The sequence below is a fragment of the Herpailurus yagouaroundi genome, unplaced genomic scaffold, assembly GCF_014898765.1.
Source record: "Herpailurus yagouaroundi ecotype Mexico unplaced genomic scaffold, PumYag 77, whole genome shotgun sequence".
Taxonomy (NCBI): domain Eukaryota; kingdom Metazoa; phylum Chordata; class Mammalia; order Carnivora; family Felidae; genus Herpailurus; species Herpailurus yagouaroundi.
The window spans coordinates 39,688,099-39,713,030 of record NW_024412388.1 but is presented as its reverse complement, the minus strand read 5'-3'; the positions used below and the strand labels follow the sequence as shown (position 1 = coordinate 39,713,030).

General features: G+C 36.0%; 1 protein-coding gene across 8 annotated transcripts in view; it reads left to right on the top strand.

The window, feature by feature from the left end:
* The window catches only part of AGBL4 (AGBL carboxypeptidase 4), a 1,457,435-nt gene that overhangs the window by 277,206 nt on the left and 1,155,297 nt on the right, over window positions 1-24,932 (top strand). For all 8 annotated transcript variants that reach the window (XR_005788556.1, XM_040470173.1, XM_040470176.1 and 5 more), the window contains exon 3: window positions 1,841-1,965. Coding sequence is in view for 7 of the 8 variants with exons in the window: in XM_040470173.1 (XP_040326107.1) it covers window positions 1,841-1,965 (125 nt within the window). In the remaining variant the exon portion in view is untranslated. The remainder of the gene's footprint in view (window positions 1-1,840; window positions 1,966-24,932) is intronic.

Genomic DNA, 24,932 nt, shown 5'->3' with positions numbered 1-24,932 from the left:
CTTTTCTTCAGCTGTTGATTATCTGGTTTGGGAATTCACCAGATTCTTTGCTTTTATTTTTTATCCCATCCCACTGTGAAATTTATGGACAATTCATTGCTCATTAGAATGGAAGTCAAAGAGAAGAGACATAATGAATGGAAGTCACACCTAAGCTTATACATTTTCTCTTGTTATTTTTTTTAATTGAAGTATAATTAACATACAGTGTTATATTAGTTTTTTGTGTACAGTGTAATGATTCAGCAATTCTATATATTAGTGCTCATCAAGATAAATATACTTTTTTAACTTGAGAGAGAGAGAGAGAGAGAGAGAGAGAGAGAGAGAGCGAGCAGGGAATAGGGGCAGAAAGAGAGTGAATCTTAAGCAGGCTCCATGCTCAGTGCACAGCCTGATGCGGGACTCAATCCCATGACCCTGGGGTCATGACCTGAGCCAAAATCAAGAGTTGGATGCTCAACTGACTGAGCCACCCAGGCCCCGCAAGATAAATATATTCTTGATCACCTTTATATACTTCATCCCTCCCTCATCAACCTCCCCTCTGGCAACCTACATTTTTGATATAAGTGTTCTGTTATTGGAGAAAATGGAAATTAATTTTATGACTGTGAATTTACCGTTACTATACTTGTGGGGGAACAACTTATAATTTTTGTTTAAAATCTTACTCTACATATCCTTTTACATGTTTTTTTAAATTTTCTAACTTGTTTTATTTTGTATTTTTTTAAATTTACATCCAAATTAGTTAGCATATAGTGCAACAAGGATTTCAGGAGTAGATTCCTTAGTGGCCCTTACCCATTTAGCCTATCCCCCCTCCCACATCCCCTCCCGTAACCCACAGTGTGTTCTCCATATTTATGAATCTCTTATGTTTTGTCCCCCTCCCTGTTTTTATATTATTTTTGTTTCCCTTCCTTTATGTTCATTTGTTTTATCTCTTAAGGTCCTCATATGAGTTAAGTCATATGATTTTTGTCTTTCCCTGACTAATATCACTTAGCATAATACCCTCCAGTTCCATCCACATAGTTGCAAATGGCAAGATTTCATTCTTTTTGATTGCCGAGTAATACTCCATTGTACATAAATACCACATCTTCTTTATCCATTCATCCATAGATGGATATTTGGGCTCTTTCCATACTTTGGCTATTGTTGATAGTGCTGCTATAAACATGGGGGTGCATGTGTCCCTTCAAAACAGCACACTTGTATCTCTTGGATAAATGCCTAGTAGTGCAATTTCTGGGTTGTAGGGTAGTTCTATTTCGAGTTTTTTGAGGAACATCCATACTGTGTTCTAGAGTGGCTGTACCAGCTTGCATTCCCAACCTTTAACGTGTTCTGATACAAGTATGGAAATTACCCAAGTAGTACAAACAGTATAGTATTGTTGTGCGAATTAAATAGGATCAAGTATACTAGAGGTGATTTATATAAAGCTGAATATGAAATATATAAATTATTATTGTCCTTTTTTCTAAATAGGAAACTGAAGTTTGGTTGTGATTCTTACTTGGTTTTTTGGGGCTTGCCACATGTTCCATGGAATATCCCAATATGACAATATGTCTTATGTAACACAAATAGATATGCTGGATGATAAGGACTGGAAGAGCTGCTTGAACCACAGCCTGGACTAGCTGGAAGGTTCTTCTTATCCTGGGCTGTATTCAGAATTGATAGCCTTGTAGATTGTGAATACTGAAACTTACAAGTACTGAATGATGACAAATATTGCTTTCAGACCTCATAATATTTAATTTTATGTGCTATTGAGTTGCATGAACTTGTATTAAAACACAGTTCTTTCGATTTTTATTACCAGGTAACCTTGGACGGGTGGACCAGGTCTCTGAGTTTGAGTATGACTTGTTCATTAGGCCGGATACCTGTAATCCACGCTTCCGAGTCTGGTTCAACTTTACTGTTGAAAACGTGAAAGAATCACAGGTGAGGGAAATATTGGATATCTTCAGTGTGGTGTTCATAAGAAGATTATGCTTTTGTTTTACTTTAGAAACACCAAAATAATAACTGAATTAGGAATGTATTCTTGTATATCTATAGCAATGATACAGTTTTAAGCTATATACAGAAATAAGTATAATATGCTGGTTCTTGTTATCTGGTGGTTATTAAATAATACAAATAGGTTATATGGGAACAAAAAGGGTTCTTTATGGATTGAAGAATTAGCATGATGTGCTGGGTTTCCTTGAAGGTTAAGGAACCACTGGAAGAGACTTGCTATAATGTTTATTATAGAGTGCTGTTCTCTATATTATTTCTTCTTTGTAAAGATCTGTAAGATATTTCTCACAGGCCTCAGTTTCAGAAAAAGCTTTTCTTCTCTTGTACAAGAAGGTGTTTATATCTTTTTAAAAAACTTTTTTAATGTTTATTTATTTCTGAGAGAGAGAGAGAGATAGAGAACAAGCAGGGGAGGGGAAGAGAGAGAGGGAGACAGAATCCCAAACAGGCTCCATGCCATTAGCACAGAGCCCCATGTAGGGCTTGAACCCATGAACCATGAGATCATGACCTGAGCCGAAACCAAGAGTTGGATGCTTAACCAACTGAGCCACCCAGGCACCCCAGAAGGTGTTTATGTTTTAATATGATTCTTGCAACTTATCCTATTTTCCCTTCTTTGTTGGAAAACTCAGAACCATTTTTATAGCCCTCTCTAATGATTCTTGAAAACTTTTTTGCTTGTTTCTATGTACTAATTTTTCTTTCATTCTGATCATATTAATCTGTATTTGACCATAGTTTCTTCATCTATATTTTCTAACAGTGTATGTTTTTTATAATCCTGTTCAAATATTTTGAGTAAGAGAGTATTGATGAAAATAAAACTAAATGCATATGCCTTGAAAAAACATCTAATCCTAAGAAATCATTTATCATTCTATTGTATTGAGGCAGCTAATCATGGAAGACTGCACAAACTTTGTACATATAGTGGCATAATTCTTTTAAGCACATGAAAGCATAGCACTACAACCTAATATCTTCCTTCTTCCTTCAGGGTCATCTTTTTCTAGAATACTTGGGAAAAAAGGAGGGTTGGTTTAACTTCCCGTCCCAAGTCAATCTGTCCTGTTTGCTCTTTCAACTGGTTGCTTGCTCCTTTCCATTTTTCTCAACTGCAATTAGATTCGTATGTCAGATAGTGGTCAGTGTCTGGAATTTAGGGACTATCACTGGCATGCTGAGTTCAGTGGAAAAGGGGTAGAAGGAACAGTCCTTTCAGTCTGCTGTCGATTCTCTTAATTCTCTACAACATGACTGGCACATGACTATGTAATGACAGGTGTATATAATGTTTAATGAAGTGTAAGGACTAACTGGAAGGAATTAAATAGATGGGAGAGTTCTGTATGTTGTTGGCTAAACATGGTTAAGACAAGTGGAAAAAATATTAAACCCTACACTGATAGGGACATACTTAAGTTCCTAGTTTTGTGTTTGGTTTTACTTACTCTTCCATGAGAGAATTCCTTTTCAGCTTTTCATAGTAAGAATAACAATATTCTCCCCTTCATCCACCTTAGGGTTACCATATTTTACCTGACCAGGGTTTATCTGGTGACAGGATTATTTTCTTGTTCCAACATGATAATTAGTAATTGTCAAAATGCATTTTCCAAGTCTGTATAACTCAGTCTTGAGAGTACATCTCACAGCAGGAATCTTTAGCTTCATCTACAAGACTAAGGCTTGGGAATCCAAGTTTGGGTCCCTATCAAGATCTCTCTGCTGCCATGAGGTAGACACACAACCTCTCATTCTTCTGTTGGTGTTTCTGTCTCATATCAGCAACTTACGGTTGTAATGTACATCATTGAAAAACAAACAATAATTCTGAGGAAATATAATCAATTCATTATGAAGGAAGGGAAACATTTTCTTAAAAGTCATGGAATCTGCCAGGATTTCTAATTTCCCAAAGGGGTTTACTGTTTTCCTCTTTATGCACAGCATATGCACATCCTTCAGCTTGCATATTGCATCCAGGAATCCACTAACTCCTAAGAAATGAGACTTACTACTTTTCAAACAATAGAATCCTCTATCCTAATTGTATCTTCGCTAAATAGAGACTTATGGATAGCTCTGAAATTATTATGTTTCTTTAACATTGGGCCACATTACATTCTTATCCCAATTTTCTTGCACTTTAGTCTCTGTATAGAGAATATTCTTACCTAGCTTCTGTGGTCAGGAGGAGGGGTGGGGAGAGGGTTGACTACACAGGGAAAATGTGTTTCATGTGTTGTGCTACCTGAGATAGTTTTTTGAACAGATTGCTCATAAATTTCAGTTTCTTGTTCATTGCTCTTTTAGTTGCTTACAGGTATGTTCTTATCTCTTCGAGAGTGTTATAATTTTTATACTATATTTTAAAGTCATACAGCTTCTTTTGCGTTCTTATCTATCAGTTAAGCAAGTAACATGAATGTGTTCTAAAGGATTATTGTAATAAAAGAGTTGGTGCTGTTTTTATGAATGCTTATTTTTAATGTTGGAAGAAACAATATTTACTCTGACTCTCTGGGTTTCTATCTTCATATCCAGTGCTGTTCTACCCTTGATACAATTAGAAATCATGAACTTGTTTATCTGGTTTCCTGGAGTGTGATGCTTTATTAGCCTGTTTCTTTGCACCATTGCTTCATCAACTGTAGTCACATTATATAGTTATGGAAATCTGTTTCAAGATGGCATAAAGATCTGCTGGAAAGATACAATATATATCTCTAGCTCACAGGATATTTGTTTTCATGGTTGTCTACATGAAAGAGAATGGTTTTACTATTAGGTTTGACTTGTGAGGTCTGTTTTTATAATGTCTCTTCCTACAATCTTTTCCATCTCTCTAATTTCCGTTAAAATGAGACCTGCATGAATGTAATCTAGTCAGGAACCTTATTTAAGGTTTGGTGCTAGCAAGCAAAAGAAATATCAGGCCACAAAGGCTGAGTCCATTAAGTGAATGTTAAAAATTATGGCATCAAATATACTGTACAAATGGATCTAGCTTTTGTGTTATTTTCCCTGACATTTGTAAGAAATGACAAAAGCTTGGAACATATGGTGCTGTTTTCTAGGGCTGGTATATTAACCCCCCAAAGTAGTTGTTAAATAGTACATTTGTAAGAGTCTATGAAAACTACACATCATAATACCTTTATCAAAAGGTAATTTTCTCTCTGAAAAACCTGTATTAAATATTATGTGGATATTCATCACATGTGTGATGTGAAAACAAATCTTCCTTTTTAAATACTTACGGTAAAATTCAGTCAATAAGAGTGGAAAATGATAGGTCTTGACTTTTAAATTGTATTCTTTCCTTATATTGTTTTTTATCTCTTTGAATTAATTTTTCCCCTTTTTGATTAAAGTAGCTGAAGTTCAATATGGTAAATATGGAAAATACAGACAATTATTAGAAGCAGAGAAAAAGTGCACACACACATACACAATCTTATACTACCTAGAAGCAATCATCATTAACTTTTGGCATATTTACTTCTAGGCTTATTTATTTCCTACTTTGATTTTTGAAGCATAAGTAATTTTTTTTTCCAAATACACATTTTTATGTTTTGCTTTTAAGGAAATTAAATATTTTCACAAGTAATTTTCTATCACTAAAAACTTTGTAGACATGGCTGTACAATAGCTTTTTACTATTGGAGTATTTCCTTACTCTTGGGCATAAAGATTATTTTCCATTATCTGTTGTTATAAATAACACTGTAGTGAACATCTCCATGCATGAAATGTTACACATATTTCATTTTGCTTACTTAGAATAAATTCCTATGAGGGGGATTGATAGACAAATGATACGAATATTTTTTTTTTAATTTTTTTTTTCAACGTTTATTTATTTTTGGGACAGAGAGAGTCAGAGCATGAACGGGGAAGGGGCAGAGAGAGAGGGAGACACAGAATCGGAAACAGGCTCCAGGCTCTGAGCCATCAGCCCAGAGCCCGACGCGGGGCTCGAACTCACGGACCGCGAGATCGTGACCTGAGCTGAAGTCGGACGCTTAACCGACTGCGCCACCCAGGCGCCCCAGATACGAATATTTTGAAACTCTTGATACATATTTCTGTATTGGTACCAGAAAATGTATATTTTGATGTCCAACAGCAAGCAGTCAATGAGATGCTTTTCCTTGAATTTCTTGCTTTGAATTGTTTCATGAACTCAGTATTTCATATATAGAATAAATTATTTCCTTTTCATCATTTACTTTGAAATTTTACACAAATAAATGGGATATAATGCAGTGTTTCAGGCCTTTAGTCATAAAGAAATTAATTGCACTCTAGCAACAATATGGAACAGCAAAACAATTCTATTTATTGTTTTGGGTATTTTTCTCATTTTATCAATCCTTCTTAGTCTGGGTGTGCCAAATGATTGTCCTCTGAGGTATGTAATGGAAGATTTAAAAAAAGAAGTGTTTTGGGGCGCCTGAGTGTCTTAGTCAGTTAAGCATCTGACTTTGGCTCAGGTCATGATCTCACGGTGAGTTCCAGCCCCACGTCAGGCTCGGGGCTGACAGCTCAGAGCCTGGAGCCCACTGCAGATTCTGTGTCTCCCTCTGTCTGCCCCTCAGCTGCTTGTGCTCTGTCTCTCACATTGTCTCAAAAATAAATAAATATTAAAAAAAAAATTTAAAAAAGTGTTTTTTTTAAACAATGAAGTATTTGTTACATTACTATAAGCAATAATGTACCTTAAACAGACACACACACACACACACACACACACACACACACACACACACGTTTGTATATGACATATCTGAATTGGACTTCAAAAATCCAGGACTTTGCTGCTGCTTTATTTGCCATCTTGGAGATTTTAGGTTCAGTGAAACTTCATCTTGTCCAAAATCAATGGTTCACAGCATATTATAGTAGAAAAGCAGAGACAATGGATTTAAACACATTTGGGTTTAAATCCTGGCTCTGATATTTATGATCTGTTTTACATTTAATCAGTTATTATCTGGGTGCCTCAATTTTCCATGTGTAACCAAATACTACTACCTCATGTCAGTGTTGTGAATATTATATGAGACAGTGTCGGTAGATAGATAATAGGAGCTCAATACTTGTTGTCTTGTTTTTATTAAAACACTAGAATAGTAGAAATAATATTAAAAACAGCAAGAGCAAACACCATAACACGTTATTACTAGATTACTAATACTGGTTTTTGCTTTGTTTTGTTTTATTTTATTTTCTCTTCTTATTCTACTAACCGCTTCTTAGTCCTCCTCCACCTTCTTTCAGATCTCCTATTGGTCATTATCATTATCATCAAACAAATTGTAATGGTTAAGAACACAGATTCTGTGTTCAATTGTTGAATTGTTGAATTGTAAGCCTAGCTTTGCCACTTATTTCCTAGCTTTGTGACTATGGGAAAGCTATTGATCTGTTTCTGTATTTAAATTGTCAATTTCTATATATTTTTAATGTGTTAATAGTAGTATGTAGTAGAGTTGCTCTAAGAATTATATGTGGTAATGCATGTAAGACACATAATCCAATGCTTGCAACATAAGAGGTGATCAAAAAATGTTAGCTATTAATATTATTATCCTTCTAATACTCCTACAAAGTATAACACAGGTTCTCATTTTCCCCATCATTCAATTTATTATAGAAATAGCTAACATTTTTTGAAAACATCAATGTTATAGGTACAATTCTAAGTCATTTATATTACTTAAAAATTTTTTTAATGTTTATTTATTTTTGAGAAAGAGCATGAGTGGGGAAGGGGAAGAGAGAGAGAGAGAGAGAGAGAGAGAGAGAGAGAGAGAATATGAAGCATGCTCCAGGCTCTGAGCTACCAGTGCACAGCCCAATGCGGGGCCAGAACCCACAGACCGCAAGATCATAACCTGAGCAGAAATTGGTCACCCAACCAACTGAGCCACCCAGGCGTCCCTTTATATTACTTTGTCTAATCTTCAGAACAGTCCTTTGTTGTAAATACTATTACCCCCCCCCCTCCACATCATTATGTAGGTGAAGAAACTGAAAGAATGTGAGGCACAGACAGGATATTAACTGGTTGAAGATAATGCAATTAGTAGATGGTAAAGTCAGGATTTGTACCTAAGTAGTCATTGTAGAAATTTGGAAAATATATACAATGGGAGCAAAGAAAACAAAACAAAACCTAAACCCACAATCCTACTAACTAGAAGGCACTACTGTGAACATTTTTACATACTTATTTTTAGGTTTATTTATATTTTATTTATGTTTTATAATGTATTACTTATTGGTTTTCTCTTCTGCCTAATGCTGCCTCTCAAAATACTGTCTCGGTAGATAATTAGAAACCAATTGCTAAAATTTAAAACCCATTTGAATTAAGACTTGAGTAAACTAGGATGAGAAAGGAACTTTTCTTATTTGATAAAGGATCTCATCAAAGAATCATGACCAGGTACCATACATAGTGGTGAAACTTTAAAATCATTCACTTGAAAATTGAAGCTGACACAAACACATGCAATAGTATTCCATGCACATGGATTAGAAGAATTAATATTGTTAAAATGTCTATATTATCCAAAATAATCTACAGATTTAATGCAATCTCTTATCAGTATGCGAACAGTATTTTTCACAGAACTATAAGAAATAGTACTAAAATTTGTATGGAACCACAAGAGACCTCAGATAGCCAAAGCAATTTTGAAACTGGAGGTATCACAACCCCAGATTTTAAGATAGACTACAAAGTTGTAGTAATTGAAACAGTATGGTACTGGCACAAAAATAAACACATAGGTCAATGGAACAGAATAGAAAAACCAGAAATAAATTTCATGATTATATGGTCAATTAATGTATGACAAAGGAAACAAGAATAAGCAATGGGAAAAAGACAATTTCTTGAACAAATGGTGTTGGGAAAACTGGACACCTACATGCAAAAGAATGACTGGACCACTTTGTTATACCATACACAAAAATAAACCCAAAATTGATTAAAGAAATAAATATGAAGCCTGAAACCATAAAAATCCTATAAGAGGGCAAACAGGCAGTTTGCTATTTCTTTGATATAGTAGCATTTTTCTAGACATGTTTCCTTAGGCAAAGGAAACAAAAGCAAAAATAAACTATTAGAAGTACATCAAAATAAAAGCTTTTGAACAGCCAAGGAAACCCTCATCAAAACAAAAATACAACCTATTGAACTGGAGAGGATATTTGGAAATGACATATCTGTTAACGGGGTTGTATCTAAAATATATACACAACTTATACAACTCAACAACAAAAAATGAATAATTTTATCAAATTGGGCAGAAGACAAGGACTGACATTTCTCCAAAGAAGACATACAGATGGCCAACAGACACATGAAAAGATGCTCAACATCATTCATCATCAGGGAAATGCAAGTCAAAACCACCATGTGATATCACCTCACACCTGTGAGAATGGCTAAAATAAAAACCACAAGAGGCAACAAGTGTTAGTGAGGATGTGGACAAAAAGGAACCCTTATGTACTAGTGTTGGTGGGAATGCAAACTGGTGCAGCCAATGTGGAAAACATGGAGATTCCTCAAAAAATTGAAAATAGAAATACCATCTCATCCAGTAAATCCACTACCCCATATTTACCCAAAGAATACAAAAACACTAATTTGAGAAAGTATATGCTCCCCTATATTTATTGCAGCATTATTTACAATAGTGAAGATACAGAAGCAACCCAAGTATCCACTGACAGATGAATGGATAAAGATGTGATGCATGCGCGCGCGCACACACACACACACACACACACACACACACAGTGGAATGTTACTCAGCCATAAAAAGGAATGAAATCTTGCCATTTGCAAAAAACATGGATAGATCTAGAGTGTATAATGCTAAGTGAAATAACTCAGGGGAAGACAAATACCATATGAACTCACCCATATGTACAGTTTAAGAAAGAAAACAAATAAAGAAAAAAAAGAGACAAACCAAAAAACAGATGCTGAAATATAGGGAACAAAACTGATGGTTGCCAGAGGTGAGGTGGGGTGGTGGAATAGGTGAAATTGATAAAGGAGATCATGAGTAAATTTATCTTGATGAGCACTGAGTACTGTATAGAATTGTTGAATTATTATACTTTATACGTGTGACTATTGTAGCACTGCATGTTAATTATACTGGAATTAAAAAAAAATAAATGAAGAAAAACCCATCCAGTTGGAAACCAGGAGGAAGTAATGAATGACTTTTTTGTCATAGTTTTTCTAATTGTAATGGAGTCTCTAACTAAAGCAAAAAGACAAAAAAAAAAGGTAAACAAATGATACAAAGATTAGAAAGCGGCACAATTAGGACTATTTGCAAATGATATGATTACCTAAGAGAAAAAAAAGATAATCTATAGGCAAACTATTAGAACCTACGTAGAGCTGAGAAATGTTCCTGTATATAATATCAACATGTATAACTTTTTAAAATAATTTTTAATTTTATTATTTTCTTAAAATTTACATCCAAATTAGTTAGCATATAGTGCAACAATGGTTTCAGGAGTAGATTCCTTAGTGGCCCTTACCCATTTAGCCCACCGCCCCTCCCAAATGCCCCTCCCGTAACCCAGAGTTTGTTCTCCATATTTATGAGTCTCTTATGTTTTGCCCCCTCCCTGTTCTATATTATTTTTGTTTTCCTTCCCTTATGTTCATCTATTTTGTCTCTTAAAGTCCTCATATGAGTCAAGTCATATGATTTTAGTCTTTCTGTGACTAATTTCACTTAGCATAATACCCTCCAGTTCCATCCAAATAGTTGCAAATGGCAAGATTTCATTCTTTTTCATTGCCAAGTAATACCCCATTGTATATATATACCACATCTTCTTTATCCATTCATCCACCTATGCACAATTGGGCTCTTTCCATACTTTGGCTATTGTTGATAGTGCTGCTATATACATGGGGGTGCATGTGTCCCTTTGAAACAGCACACCTGTATCCCTTGGATAAATACCTAGTAGTGCAATTGCTGGGTCATAGGGAACTTCTATTTTGAGTTTTTTGAGGAACTTCCATACTGTTTTCCAGAGTGGCTGCACCAGCTTGCATTCCCACCAACAATGCATAAGAGATTCTCTTTCTCCACATCCTCACCAACATCTTTGTTGCCTGAGTTGTTAAGGTTAGTCATTCTTACAGGTGTAAGGTGGTATCTCATTGTGGTTTTGGTTTGTATTTCCATGATGATGAGTAAGTTGAGCATTTTTTCATGTGTTGGTTGGCCATCTGGATGTCTTCTTTGGAGAAGTGTCTATTCATGTCTTTTACCCATTTCTTCACAGGAGTATTTGTTTTTTGGGTATTGAGTTTGATAAGTTCTTTATAGATTTTGGATACTAACCTTTTATCTGATATGTCATTTGCAAATATCTTCTTCTATTCTGTAAGTTGCCTTTTAGTTTTGCTGAGTGTTTCCTTCGCTGTGCAGAGGCTTTTTATTTTGATGAGGTCCCAGTAGTTCATTTTTGCTTTTGTTTCCCTTGCCTCTGCATACGTGTTGAGTAAGAAGTTGCTGCAGGCAAGATCAAAGAGGTTTTGCCTGCTTTCTCCTCGAGGATTTTGATGGCTTCCTGTCTTACACTTAGGTCTTTCATCCATTTCGAGTTTATTTTTGTGTATGGTGTAAGAAAGTGGTCCAGGTTCATTCTTCTGCATGTCGCTGTCCAGTTTTCCCAGCACTACTTGCTGAAGAAACTGTCTTTATTCCATTGGATATTCTTTCCTGCTTTGTCAAAGATTAGTTGGCCATATGTTTGTGAGTCCATTTCTGGGTTCCCTATTCTGTTCCATTGATCTGAGTGTCTGTTCTTGTGCCAGTGCCATACTGTCTTGATGATTACAGCTTTGTAGTAGAGCTTGAAGTCTGGGATTGTGATGCCTCCTGCTTTTTTCAAGATTGCTTTGGCTATTGGGGGTCTTTTCCGGTTCCATAGAAATTTTAGGATTGTTTGTTCTAGCTCTGTGAGGAAAGCTGGTGTTATTTTGATAGGGATTGCATTGAATGCGTAGATTGCTTTGGGTAGTATCAACATTTTAACAATATTTGTTCTTCCTATCCTGGAGAATGGACTATTTTTCCAGATTTTTGTGTCTTCTTCAATTTCTTTCATAAGCTTTCTATCATTCTCAGTGTATAGATTTTTCACCTGTTTGGTTAGATTTATTCCTAGGTATTTTATGGGTTTTGGTGCAATTCTAAATGGGATCGATTCCTTGATTTATCTTTATGTTGCTTCATTGTTGGTGTATAGTAATACAAGCGATTTCTGTGTGTTGATTTTATATCCCACAACTTTGCTGAATTCATGAATCAGTTTGAGCAGGTTTCTTGGTGGAATCTTTAGGGTTTTTCATATAGAGTATCATGTCATCTGTGAAGAGTGAAAGTTTGACCTCCTCCTGGCTGATTTGGATGCCTTTTATTTCTTTGTGTTGTCTAATTGCAGAGGCTAAGACTTCCAATACTATATTGAATAACAGTGGCAAGAGTGGGCATCCCTGACTTGTTCCTGACGTTAGGGAGAAAGCTCTCCGTTTTTCCCCATTGAGGATGCTATTAGTGTTGGATCGTTCATATATGGCTTTTATGATATCGAGGTATGATCATTCTATCCATAATTTCCTTTTTTAAATATGAAATTTATTGTCAAACTGGTTTCCATACAACACTCAGTGCTCATGCCAAAAGGTGCGCTCCTCAATACCCATCACCCACCCGCCCCGCCTGCCACCCCCCCCCCCCCCCCCCATCAGTCCTAGGTTTGTTCTCAGTTTTTCAAGAGTTTCTTTTGCTTTGGCTGTCTCCCTCTCTAATGTCTTTTTTTTTCTTCCCCTCCCCCATGGACTTCTGTTAAGTTTCTCAGGATCCACTTAAGAATGAAAACAAAGGGTATCTGTCTTTCTCTGTATGACTTATTTAACTTAGCATAACACTCTCCAGTTCCATCCACATTGCTACAAAGGCTATTATTTCATTCTTTCTCATTGCCACGTAGTACTCCATTGTGTATATAAACCACTATTTCTTTATCCATTCATCAGTTGATGGACATTTAGGGTCTTTCCATAATTTGGCTATTGTTGAGAGTGCTGCTATAAACATTGGGGTACAAGTGCCCCTATGCATCAGTACTCCTGTATCCCTTGGGTAAATTCCTAGCAGTGCTATTGCTGGGTCATAGGGTAAGTCTATTTTTAATTTTTTGAGGAACCTCCTCACTGTTTTCCAGAGCGGCTGCACCAGTTTGCATTCCCACCAACAGTGCAAGAGGGTTCCCGTTTCTCCACATCCTCGCCAGCATCTATAGTCTCCTGATTTGTTCATTTTGGCCACTCTGACTGGCGTGAGGTGATATCTGAGTGTGGTTTTGATTTGTATTTCCCTGATAAGGAGCGACGTTGAGCATCTTTTCATGTGCCTATTGGCCATCCGGATGTCTTCTTTAGAGAAGTGTCTATTCATGTTTTCTGCCCGTTTCTTCACTGGATTATTTGTTTTTCGGGTGTGGAATTTGGTGAGCTCTTTATAGATTTTGGATACTAGCCCTCTGTCCGATATGTCATTTGCAAATATCTTTTCCCATTCCGTTGGTTGCCTTTTAGTTTTGTTGGTTGTTTCCTGTGCTGTGCAGAAGCTTTTTATCTTCATAAGGTCCCAATAGTTCATTTTTGCTTTTAATTCCCTTGCCTTTGGGGATGTGTCAAGTAAGAAACTGCTCCGGCTGAGGTCAGAGAGGTGTTTTCCTGCTTTCTCCTCTAGGGTTTTGATGGTTTCCTGTCTCACATTCAGGTCCTTTATCCATTTTGAGTTTATTTTTGTGAATGGTGTGAGAAAGTGGTCTAGGTCAACCTTCTGCATGTTGCTGTCCAGTTCTCCCAGCACCATTTGTTAAAGAGACTGTCTTTTTTCCATTGGATATTCTTTCCTGCTTTGTCAAAGATTAGTTGGCCATACGTTTGTGGGTCTAGTTCTGGGGTTTCTGTTCTATTCCATTGGTCTATGTGTCTGTTTTTGTGCCAATACCATGCTGTCTTGATGATGACAGCTTTGTAGTAGAGGCGAAAGTCTGGGATTGTGATGCCTCCTGCTTTGGTCTTCTTCTTGGAAAGTAATTTTTAAAAGAAAAGGTAGAACGGTTTAAGAGGGATAGATGGAGAACAAAATGAATAGTCTCTAAAGTAGGTCTCCTTGAGAAGGTAAAATTTGAGCAAAGCCAAATGAAGTAAGGAAATATGCTTTAGAAGCATCTGGAAGAAGGGCCTTCTTGTAAGTTGAAATCGCTGTTGCCCTAAGCTGATGTCCTGTGGTGGGATCATGCCTGGTTTGATGTATAGCAAAGAAGCCTGTGTGATTAGAGCTGTGTGAGCAAGGCAGAAAATAGTAGAACATGTGGTCAAAGAAGTATGTATGTGGTATAGTAGAAGTGGGTGTGTTGGAGTGAAGATTTTGTAGGGTCTTGTGGATCATAGTGGAAACAACATCTTTTACTCTGAGGCACCAAAATATTAGAGGAATTAAACAGAGTAGTCACATGATATGAATTATATCATAAAGTTATTGATATTTCCTTGTTAATAGTAGACATTTAAGATAGAATGGTTCAATAATAGAAAGAGATACAGTTAGAAGACTTTTATAGTTATTTTAGTGAAAGAGATAGTTGTTTAGACTATTATGGTTGCAATTTAAATGTTTATTTCTTTTGAGAGGGAGAGAGAGAGAGTTCGTCGGGTGAGGCAGAGGGAGAGGGAGAGAGAGAATCCCTCTTTTGAGAGGGAGAGAGAGAATCTGCATGCTCAGTATGGAGCTTTACCTGGGGCTCAATTTCAGGACTGTGAGATCAAGACGTGAGCTGATATCAAGAGTTGGCCACTTAAGCGGCTGAGCCACCCAGACATCCCAATAGTAGCAATTTAAATGCTGAGAGGTCTTTGAAGATAGAGCTAGAGGATTTCCTGCTGGATTTGATATGGATGTGTAATCAAGAGAGGAATCAAGGATGGCTTTTTGCCTTTGTTATGAGTATCTGATCTAGAGGGATACAGAAGACAGAGGAGCAGGTTTTGAGAGAATGATTAGTTCAGTTTTAGGTTAAATTAAGAAACACCTATCATATATTCAAATACACTACAAAGTAGGCAGTTGGGATACATGAGTCTGGAGTCTGAAAGAGAAGTCAGGATTGAAGCTATATATTTGGGAATTGTTAACATATAGATAGTTTTTAAAGTTATAAAACAGGAATGACATCACCAAAGGAAAACATGTAAATAGAGAGGAGAAGAGGAATAGGTAGTGTGTTTAAGGACCTATGTTTGAGAAGCCATTAAAGGAAATTGAAAAAGCAGATTGTTAGGAGGTGGATATCCACGAGTGTGTATTATCTTGGAATACAAGTGAAAGAAGATCATGAAGGAGAAACAAGTAATGCACTGTGATAAACGTTACTGATAGTTTAAGATGGTGGCTATTAGATTTGGGAATATGGAAGTTATTGATGACCTTGACAAATAGCAGTTTCAATTGAGTTCTAGAGTAGGCTTTAGAGAATTAGAGGATAATATTCTGAATGTTCATCCATCTGTTTACATATTTCAGGGTTTCCTTCTTTTTAAATGATGTGTAGTATTCCATTGTATGCATATGCAACATTTTCTTTGTCCTTTCATCTGTTGATGGTCATTTAGGTTGTTAAATATTGCATGATTCAGCTTACATGAGGTATTTAAAATAGTCAAATTCATATAGTGAAAGAGTGAAATGGTGTTTTCCAGGAGCTGTGGAAAGGGACAAATGGGGAGTTACTAATTGCTAGACTTTAAGTTTCAGATAAGCCAGATTAATAAGCTATACTGATCTGCTCTACAATATTCTATCTATATGTAGTCAATGATAATGCATTGTGCTCTTAAAATTTTGCTAAGAGGGTAGATCTCATGTTAAGTGTTCTTACCACAATAAAGTAAAATTAAAAAAAAAAAAGAATGGGAAGAGAGGCATTGGAAACATGTAATGTAGGCAACATTTTTTGAAAAAGTTTTCTGCAAAGGAGAGCAAAGAAGTGTAATGGTAGCTAAATATAGCTCTATTAGCTAAATAGAGGCAGTATATTTAAGAAAAAAATTGGATGGAAGAAATAGCATGATTGGAATGATCTAGTATAGAACAAACAACTAATGATATGGAGATAAGAAGGGACGGTTCCTGGAGTGATGTTCCTGCATATTGAGAAGATACAGTTCATAAACTGAAGGATTGCCTTTAGATAGGAACACAGATGTTTCTTGCATAGTAACATGTTGGAGGTAAGAATGAGTCAGAGTAAATGTTAGTAAGTGGATAGAGGTAGTAGAAGTAATCTGGGAAGTTTTCTTCTGTTCCTTCAATCCTCTCAGTGACATAGGAAACAAACTCATCAGCAGAGATCGATGATGGGGGAAGGAGCTTTGGAAACATGAAGTACTACAAGGTATGACATACTCGTCAAGGATAGTGGAAGAGTACATGACCTAGGGTAGAATAATACCATTTTTTTGACAATAATAAGGGTAACATTGGGATATACAGACATGAATTTAAAGGCATAGAATCCAACATGATTGTTTTTCACCTATCCTTTTTAGCTATAAGGTTGTACAACAGAATAGGAGGGAAGTTTGATTTAACTATGGTTGTACTTTTACTTTTTCTGAGGAAACAATATTTTATTTTATTATTAAACTTTTGCTTTTCCTCCATTTGAGAGAGAGAGGGAGGGAGGGAGGGACAGAGAGAAGAGAGAGAGAGAGAGAGAGAGAGAGAGGAAGAATTGCAAGCAGGTTTCATGCTCAGCGCAGAGCATGATGTGGTGCTCAATCCCACGATCCTGGGATCATGACCTGAGCCAAAATCAAGAGTTGGGCGCTAAACCTACTGAGCCACTTAGGTGCCCCTAATATATTTTTACTTTTAAATCAACTTATTGAGATATGATTTTCGTATAGTCAAATTAAAATATATCAGAATCAAAATATAAAACATTTCTACTACTACAAAAGTACCCTCATACCACCTCAGAGTTAATCCTTTCCCCATATTGTGGTATCCTTTTACGTTCTCACTAGCAATATATGAGAATTTTCACTTGGTTCTGTTTTATATCTTCTGTTTTTGTCACCATGTTTATGTTATACATTAAATCCTTGAATATGTTTATAATATACTTGAATACATATAACTGTATAAAGACTGCTGAGAATTCTATTATGTTTGTCATTTTTTAGTAGGTATGTATCAATTGGTTTTTCTCCTGATTATAGATCACAGTTCTATGCTTTTTAGCATATCTAGACATTTTTTATTGAATCTGGCATTGTGATTATTACATTGTTACTTGTTTAGATTCTGTTTTCTTTATTTAAATAATGATTATTGAAGGTTTTTTTCTTGTTTTTTTTTTTTTTTGTTTGTTGTTGTTGTTGTTGTGTGTTGTTTTTGACGGACAATTAAGTTACTTGTAGAACAGCTTGATTTTTTTGAGGCTTCTTTTAAATCTTTATTAATCCAGGCCTAGTTCAGTGATGGTGATTCTGTTCTACTGGGGTCAGACACAGCCCTTCTGGAGTATCTGCTGAATGCTCCAGATATTCAATAGGTTCTCTCTATTCTGGTAACAACTGAAATGTTTTTCATCCCTGTATCTTGAAAGCCAGAATGATCATAGGAATTATCTCATTTGTTTCTTTTCTCTGAGGGATCCCTGCTTCTCGATGCCTATTGTCCAATGTCTAAAAACATGTATTCCTATATTTTATACAGGCTTTTCATTGTTTATGGCAAGAAGGCAGGTATGGAACAGTTACTTAATTGTAGTTATGAAGACTTCCTTTTAAGTATTGCTAAGGCAGGTCTGGATTAGCTTCTACTTTGGGCCTGGCTTAATCCTGTTATTAAGATGTGATCCTTCTGGAGTCTCCAGTGAAATATTCATTCAGGCTTCCACTCTGATTTGTTTGAATTTGAATATCTCCCAGCTCTGTGTTTTTGGAATTTTTCCACCACTTTTTTGTAATCATTCTTTGCCTATTCTCATGGAGTCTTACCTTATGGATGTATAACTTTGCATAAGGAATGGAATGCAAGGAAATCAGCCAGCAAGTCAAGTTGAACTCAGTGCAAATTTTCAGAGTTTTTTCTGTGCATAGTCTTCTCCAGTGCTCTGTTCTATAATTCTAGTCACATCATCCCCAGTCCCATTCTTGGAACTCCAATTCCTGTTTCTTCAACTCAGTGAGTTATCATTTTGAATGAATTCCTTTGCCTTGCATCATAGTTCAGAAGGTGTCTTCAGACTTGTGTTCACCCTTGTTGGACATTCTGATGAAGTGAAAGTAGTTTTACATTCAGTTTACTATAGTAAGCTTCAAAGAGAATGGGTGATCATTAGAGAGTAAGTTGAATAAAAGAAAATGAAGAGATAGCAGTTATTGCAGTTATTGGCAATGTCCAGGTGTAAAGTAAGACTGTATATGTAGCTAAATAAAGTATAATGGAAGATAAAATATTGGATAGGAGGAACTCAAAGTAGCCAAAAATTCTGGGAAAGATATCTCTGTCTATACTGGAGAAATGACAGTGAGGCCTCAACAATAGTCATTGAGAAATGAGGAATGACAGGGGCACCTGGATGGTTCAGTTGGCTGAGCAGCCGACTTTGGCTCAGGTCATGATCTCACTACTCATGAGTTTGAGTCCTGTGTCGGGCTCTATGCTGACAGCTCGCAACTCTGAGTGTGGAGCTTACTTTGGATTCTGTCTGTGTCTCTCTGTCCCTCCCCTGCATTCTCTCTCTCTCTCTCTCTCTCTCTCTCTCTCTCTCTCTCTCAAGTGTAAATAAACAGTAAAAAATAAAAAAGAAAAGAAATGAGAAATGACAGAGGAATAAGGAGATGATAGCAATAATGAGATAATAGTGGAGAGATAATGTGATGAATTGAGATTCAAAGGTGGGTTTGTGGAAATGAAGGCTCAGTATTATAAATATGTCAATTCTGCCCAAATCAACCTATTATTTTAATGCAATTCCAATTAGAATTCCCCCTAAGTTTTTTCATAGAATTTGACAAGATAGTTTTAAAATTCATGTAGAAAAGCAAAGAGCAAAAATAACCAAGCCAATTTTTAAGAATAATGAATGGATATATGTTTATTTTATAGAAACTCACATTTCAGCTAATAATTTTTATTTATAGTTACGGTGATAAAAATAGTATGGCATTTGCATATTAATAGACAGATAGTCCAAATGGACAGACTAGAACTCAGAAACAAGGTTATTTATATAACAGAGGTGTCATTAGAAAATAGAGGAATAGTAAGTTATATTAAATCAATGTCATAAATATTCCCATGTTACAGACGGATTAAATACTTAAATATGAAAACAAATTAAAAATTTAGTTTGTGAAAATAAATATAAAATAAATATTTTATTGGTTTTGGGAGTAGGATTAAAATTCTTATGCAAGGTAGAGCAAAATCATAAAGAGATAAAGTAATACTTTTGAGTTTGTAAAAATAAAGTCTAAGTGGCAAAAGAACCAAAGTTGAAAGATACGTTTTATCATAGGAAATGAAATTTGTGCAATATATTACAGATAAAAGATTGGTATCTAAAATATATAGAGAACTCCTACAAGCCAAAAGAAAAGAAAAAGAAACAACCGAGTACACCAAGGATATAAACAGGTAACTCACAGAAAAGAGATAAAGCTTTTCACAAACAGTTGGATTGGAAAGAAGAAATTTTCTTAGAAATGTCAAAAAGAGGAGAGAAATCTCTCTCAGGTACACTTACATGAAAAAAAAAACATCGCTTGCTTCTGATTGTTCAGGGGTAGTGATCATATTAGAATGTGGTGGGCAAAAGCATGAGCTCTGGCATCAAGATCTTTGTTCTGTTATTTACTGACTTTGTGTCCTTGGACAAGTTACTTAACCCTGCTAAGCTTAAGTTATTCTGTATAAAATTTGTTTAAGTATTACTTGCTTTGAGGTATTGTTTGGAAGATTGGTAATATATGCTTATAAAACACCTAAACAGTGTCTGCAACGTAGGGAAATATTATATTTTTAGCTTAAGTAATGTTACTTGTTGAATGAGGTTGGTGACGCATTTATTTTAGTGTGGTCTTTGTAAGATACAACATGCTAGCCATATTTTTGATTCATGGGGCAAGGAATTCTTTATTTAGGGAAATATTTAGAAGATAGGGTATATAAGTGTTGAATCACTACATTCTATTCCTGAAATTAATTTATACTGTATGTTAACTAACTGGAATTTAAATAGAAAATTGAAAAGAAGGAAAAGGAGATAGGGTAGTATTCAATATGCAGAAGATACAGAAAGCTTAAAGAATTTGTATATCAACTATATTATTTTAATTTTTGTGCAAGTACTTCCAGCATGAACATTTTTTATTCTTTCAAGTTGGCTTCTATTGTTTCACATGTAATCTTTTACAGAGATAAATTTGAGTTTCTAGGAAGTGCTAGTAAGTCTAAGAAACTATACCTAGAGTGGCTGCACCAGTGTGCATTCCCACCAACAGTGCAAGAAGGTTCCCATTTCTCCACATCCTCTCCAGCATCTGTAGTCTCCTGATTTTTCATTTTAGCCACTCTGACTGGTGTGAGGTTGTACCTCAGTGTGGTTTTGATTTGTATTTCCCTGATGAGGAGTGACGTTGAGCATCTTTTCATGTGCCTGCTGGCCATCTGGATATCTTCTTTAGAGAAGTGTCTATTCATGTCTTCTGCCCATTTCTTCACTGGATTATTTGTTTTCCGAGTGTGGAGTTTGGCGAGTTCTTTATAGATTTTGGATACTAGCCCTTAGTCTGATATGTCATTTGCAAATATCTTTTCCCATTCTGTTGGTTGCCTTTTAGTTTTGTTGATTGTTTCCTTTGCAGTGCAGGAGCTTTTTATCTTGATGAGGTCCCAATAGTTCATTTTTGCTTTCAATTCCCTTGCCTTTGGAGATGTGTCAAGAAATTGCTGCGGCTGAGGTCAGAGAGGTGTTTTCCTGCTTTCTCTTCTAGGGTTTTGATGGTTTCCTGTCTCACATTCAGGTCCTTCGTCCATTTTGAGTTTATTTCTGTGTATGGTATAAGAAAGTGGTCTAGTTTCATTCTTCTGCATGTTGCTGTCCAGTTCTCCCAGCACCGTTTGTTAAAGAGACTGTCTTTTTTCCATTGGATATTCTTTCCTGCTTTGTCAAAGATTAGTTGGCCATACTATTGTGGGTCCAATTCTGGAGTGTCTATTCTATTCCATTGGTATATGTGTCTGTTTTTGTGCCAATACCATGCTGTCTTGATGATTACAGTTTTGTAGTAGAGGCTAAAATCTGGGATTGTGATGCCTTCCACTTTGGTCTTCTTCTTCAAAATTATTTTGGCTATTTGGGGTCTTTTGTGATTCCATAGAAATTTTAGGATTGCTTATTCTAGTTTCGAGAAGAATGCTGGTGCAATTTTGATTGGGATTGCAATGAATGTGTACATAGCTTTGGGTAGTATTGACATTTTAACAATATTTATTCTCCCAATCCATGAGCCCGGAATGTTTTTCCATTTCTTTGTGTCTTCTTCAATTTCCTTCATAAGCTTTCTATAGTTTTCAGCATACAGATCTTTTACATCTTTGGTTAGGTTTATTCCTAGGTATTTTATGATTCTTGGTGCAATTGTGAAACGGGAACCCTCTTGCACTGTTGGTGGGAATGCAAACTGGTGCAGCCGCTCTGGAAAACAGTGTGGAGTTTCCTCAAAAAATTGAAAATAGATCTACCCTATGACCCAGCAATAGCACTGCTAGGAATTTACCTAAGGGATACAGGAGTGCTGATGCATAGGAGTATTTGTACCCTGGTGTTTATAGCAGCACTTTCAACAATAGCCAAATTATGGAAAGAGCCTAAATGTCCATCAACTGATAAATGGATAAAGAAATTGCAATTTTTTAAAAATTTTTTTTTAACGTTTATTTATTTTTGAGACAGAGAGAGACAGAGCATGAATGGGGGATGGTCAGAGAGAGAGAGAGACACAGAATGTGAAACAGGCTCCAGCCTCTTAGCTGTCAGCACAGAGCCCGATGCGGGGCTCGAACTCCTGGACCGCGAGATCATGACCTGAGCCAAAGTCGGCCGCCTAACCGACTGAGCCACCCAGGCGTCCCAAGAAATTGTGATTTATATACACAACGGAATACTAGTTGGCAATGAGAAAGAATGAAATATGGTCTTTTTAGCAACATGGATGAAACTGGAGAGTGTTATGCTAAGTGAAATAAGTCATACAGAGAAAGACAGATACCATGTTGTTTTCACTCTTATGTGGATCCTGAGAAATTTAACAGAAGACCATGGGGGAGGGGAAGGAGGAAAAAAGTTAGAGAGGGAGGGAGTCAAACCATAAGAGACTCTTAAATACTGAGAATAAACTGAGGGTTGATGGGGGGTGGGAGGGAAGGGAGAGTGGGAGATTGGCACTGAGTAGGGCACCTGTTGGGATGAGCACTGGGTGTTGTATGGAAACCAATTTGACAATAAACTTCATATATTGAAAAAAAATAAAATAAAATAAAAAATAAAAAAAGAAGGTACACCTCGAATTATTTGCTTGTATATTTATAAAAATGATATGCCCTTTGTGTATAAAATTAGTGTATTTGTCCATTCTATCAGTTATACTAAATACTATTAGCATAATTTAAAATGATAGCATTCAAACATAAACTTGGCTGGCATTACACGTTTTAGTATTTTTCAAGCAGGTATTTAACATTACAATAGTCATGAGTGATTTTCATGTGGCTAATCCAGTAAGCATATTATACCTATTATCTTAATTTATCTTGCATTTGATACTGTTGATAGTTCACTGTTTGAAATTTTGTTACCTTGGCTATCCTGATATTCTTCTTTTGATTCTCCTTGTATCTCCTTTTTTATTTCTTCTGATTCTTCAGAAGTCCTTCATGGGCTTCTTCCTACAAACTCCTTAAAAATTGATTATCATTATGATTCTGTCTCAGATCATTACCATCTTACTTTTATATCTCTCTCTCTTTTTTAAATGTTTATTTTAGAGGGGAGGCAGAGAGAGAGGGATACACAGAATACAAAGAAGGCTCTAGGCTCTGAGCTGTCAGCATAGACAGCCTGATGTGAGGCTCAAACCCACGAGCGGTGAGATCATGACCTGAGCCAAAGTTGGACATTTAACCAACTGAGCCACCCAGGCGCTCCTTAGATTTCTATCTCTTTTCCACATTCCCAGTTGTGTCTTTAGTTGAAAATCTCTCCTGAGATTAAAACTCCTAGATTAAATTGCTTTTTGGACATCATCACTAAATGCCCCAAATTCCTAGATTATACTGCTTTTTGGACATCATCACTAAATGCCCGATGGGTATCTCAAAATCATCATTTACAATAGTGATCTCTTTCTCTTATGCTCTAAATCTGCCTCTTCTATCTACTGTATATTCCAGTGAATGTTACTACTATCCATACAGTCATTCAAACTGGAAATGTGGCAGTTATCTTAGACTCCTTCCTTGTGGTTCTATATCTAAAAATAGTAATAATGGTAATTATTATGATTTTAATGTAACCACCATTTAGTGATCACTTACACTAGGCTAGTACTGTGCTATATGTATCACTTTTATTTATTTATTTACTTATTTATTTATTTATTTAAATTGTTAAAAATGGTTTATTTATTTTTAATATAATTTATAGTCAAATTGGCTAACATACAGTGTGTAAAGTGTGCTCTTGGTTTTTGGGGTAGATTCCCATGGTTCATTGCTTACATACAACACTCAGTGCTCATCTCAACAAGTGTCTTCCTCAATGCGCATCATCCATTTTCCCCTCTCCCCCAACCCCCATCAACCCTGAGATTTTTTCTGTATTTAAGAGTCTCTTATGGTTTGCCTTCCTCCCTCTCTGTTTGTATTTTTTTCTCCTTCCTTTCCCCCATGGTCTTTTGTTAAGTTTCTCAAGATCCACATATGAGTGAAAACATATGATATGTGTCTTTCTCTGACTTATTTCACTCAGCATAATACCTCCCATTTCCATCCATGTTGCTGCAAATACCATGATTTCATTCTTTCTTATTGTCAATTAGTATTCCATTGTATATGTAAACCACCTTTCTTTATCTGTTCATCAGTTGATGGACATTTAGGCTCTTTCCATAATTCCCCTATGGTCGAAAGCACTGTAATAAACATTGGGGTACCTGTGCCCTATGAATCAGCACTCTTGTATCCTTCAGATAAATTCCTAGTAGTTCTATGCATTACTTTTAATGTTCATGTTAACTTTGGGAGGTTGATACTATTATCATCTTAATTTTGTAGATGACAGAATCAAATTTGCCTCTTGATTTTACCACTTTCCAAATCATTTCCTGAATTTATATGTATCTGTCTATCTATGCATATCATTCAAGTTCAGTCTACTATCTTACATTGCCTGGACGATGGCAGTTGTCTTCCAACATGTAGCTTTGTCCAGTGTCTTGTGCTATTTAAGTCCATCTTTCACACTGACTTGGAGTATTCCATGTAAACTGCAAATCTGACTTTGCTACTGTACTGCTAAACCCCTTAAATGTTCCCTATTCCCTTTATAGTAAAGTTCAGCCTACTTAACCTTATAGTTTCCTGCAGAGACCATGTTGTTTCTCACCTCCCTGCATTTTACTATCTTTTTCCTGTAATGCCCTTCCAATTCTTCTTCTTTTG